At 42.3% G+C, this 1,723-nt stretch overlaps 1 protein-coding gene across 1 annotated transcript in view; it reads left to right on the top strand.

Moving 5' to 3' along the window:
- The window catches only part of LOC106533705 (scavenger receptor cysteine-rich domain-containing group B protein), a 9,327-nt gene that overhangs the window by 3,690 nt on the left and 3,914 nt on the right, over positions 1 to 1,723 (top strand). The window contains exon 3 of the mRNA XM_014030127.1: positions 843 to 1,151. Coding sequence (XP_013885581.1) covers positions 843 to 1,151 — 309 coding nt within the window. The remainder of the gene's footprint in view (positions 1 to 842; positions 1,152 to 1,723) is intronic.

The raw sequence follows: 1,723 nt of genomic DNA, 5'->3' as shown, positions 1-1,723 counted from the left end.
ACATCAGGATACAGTTTATAGTCTGTGTAGTATTCAGTTTATTTTACTTTATTTTGTAATAAATTGTTACATCACATCATGTAGTATAGGTCACATGTTATAGTCACTTTACTATTGTTATTCATAAATCACCTCAATGATAAAACAACAGCATTAATTTAAGTCTCTCAAACAGGGAGGATGACAGTAGCGTCAGGTTCCTGCAGTACAAAACATTTACTCTTTCCTGAATAACAGATCATGTCCCCTGTCTTTAGTCCTTTTAGTTCTGCCAGATGCTGAAGTAAAAAACAAAACCATGTTTGGTCACAAACATCTAGATAGAGCGTTGAGTGTTTTCAGAATTTGCTTACCGTGTTGAATAATACAAAGGGTTTGAGAATTTACTGTAATGTGTGTATGTGTGTGTGTGTGGGGGGGGGTATGTGTTTACAAAAAGGTCAGTGAGGTCCGCACACTGATGTGGGAAAGGCAATCTCATGAGATTATGAGAAAAAGCATAAATTCTCACCAGAAGGTTGGAGCAGATTTTTTTTCCAATAAGTGTTTATGTGGAAGTTCACACATCAGACATGTGAACACAGAAACGCTGAGTCATCCTTTTTCTGGGGACTCTTTCTGAGACCTGTKTAAAATAATCAAATCCTCCAGGCTCGCTGTCAGTTCATTGACTCTGGTGTCTTGGTTATATTTGTTTACTGCAACACCAGATACATTTTTGTGGAAAAGGGCTAACTCTTCCAGTTACTGAACACAAACCAGATAAAACACTTTGTTCTGGTCTTCTGTTGATAAGAAGAAATGAAAACCTCGTGTCCACTGCGCTGTGTTTCCTCCAGCAGAGGCTCAGATCAGGATCGTCGGCCCCAGCAGCTGCTCTGGGAGGGTGGAGGTGTATTATTCAGGGCAATGGGGSACAGTCTGTGATGACGGCTGGGACATGAAGGCTGCTTCTGTGGTCTGCAGACAGATAAACTGTGGCCCACCGTTCAGTGCTCCAAGCCTGGCCTTCTTTGGTCCAGGATCTGGGTACATCTTGCTCGATGACATCAGCTGCTCAGGGACTGAAGTGACTCTGGACAGCTGTTTTCACAATCCATACGGGATTCACAACTGTGTCCACGGTGAAGACGCTGGAGTTGTGTGTGAAGGTAAGAAAAYGTTTACTTGACTTGATAATGAGGCTGGTATTCTTCTGACTGTGTGTACTTGTGTGTACCTTTGTGTACTCTTACTCTTTATAGACCTTTTCTTTCAGAGTCACCTGCGTTGTCAGGTGCTGTAGGTCTTATGGAGACCAAAGCTGGGTCCAACTGCAGTGGAGTGTTATTATTAGGGTTAGGGCCCGGATCAGGAGTGTCACTCMTTTTCACTGAGGGCCACRTGAAGGTTGTGGTGGCCCTTAAAGGGCCAGTTGTAACCAACTTTAATGTTTCTGTTTAACTTTGACTAAACACAAAACATCAAGTTCCTCACATCGTTGGTTGAGCCCTGCTCACAAACAATAACTGAGCTCTACATGGTATATATTTCCTGCACAGAAACAGTGTTTTAACCATGGGCATCAGAATCGTTTTAAATGTGAGGGGGACACACCGGTGGCAGGGGTGGGGGGTCTTTGGGCCCTCCCCCAGAAAATTTTGAATGAATTAGATACTGTTTCCTGCATTTTGGTGTATTTTAACAGGTTCTTAAACATACTTTTATTTGAGTAAACATTTTA

Source organism: Austrofundulus limnaeus, unplaced genomic scaffold (genome assembly GCF_001266775.1).
Source record: "Austrofundulus limnaeus strain Quisiro unplaced genomic scaffold, Austrofundulus_limnaeus-1.0 Scaffold1002, whole genome shotgun sequence".
NCBI lineage: Eukaryota > Metazoa > Chordata > Actinopteri > Cyprinodontiformes > Rivulidae > Austrofundulus > Austrofundulus limnaeus.
The sequence above is the reverse complement of the archived record's forward strand: the minus strand, read 5'-3'. Positions and strand labels throughout refer to the sequence as shown.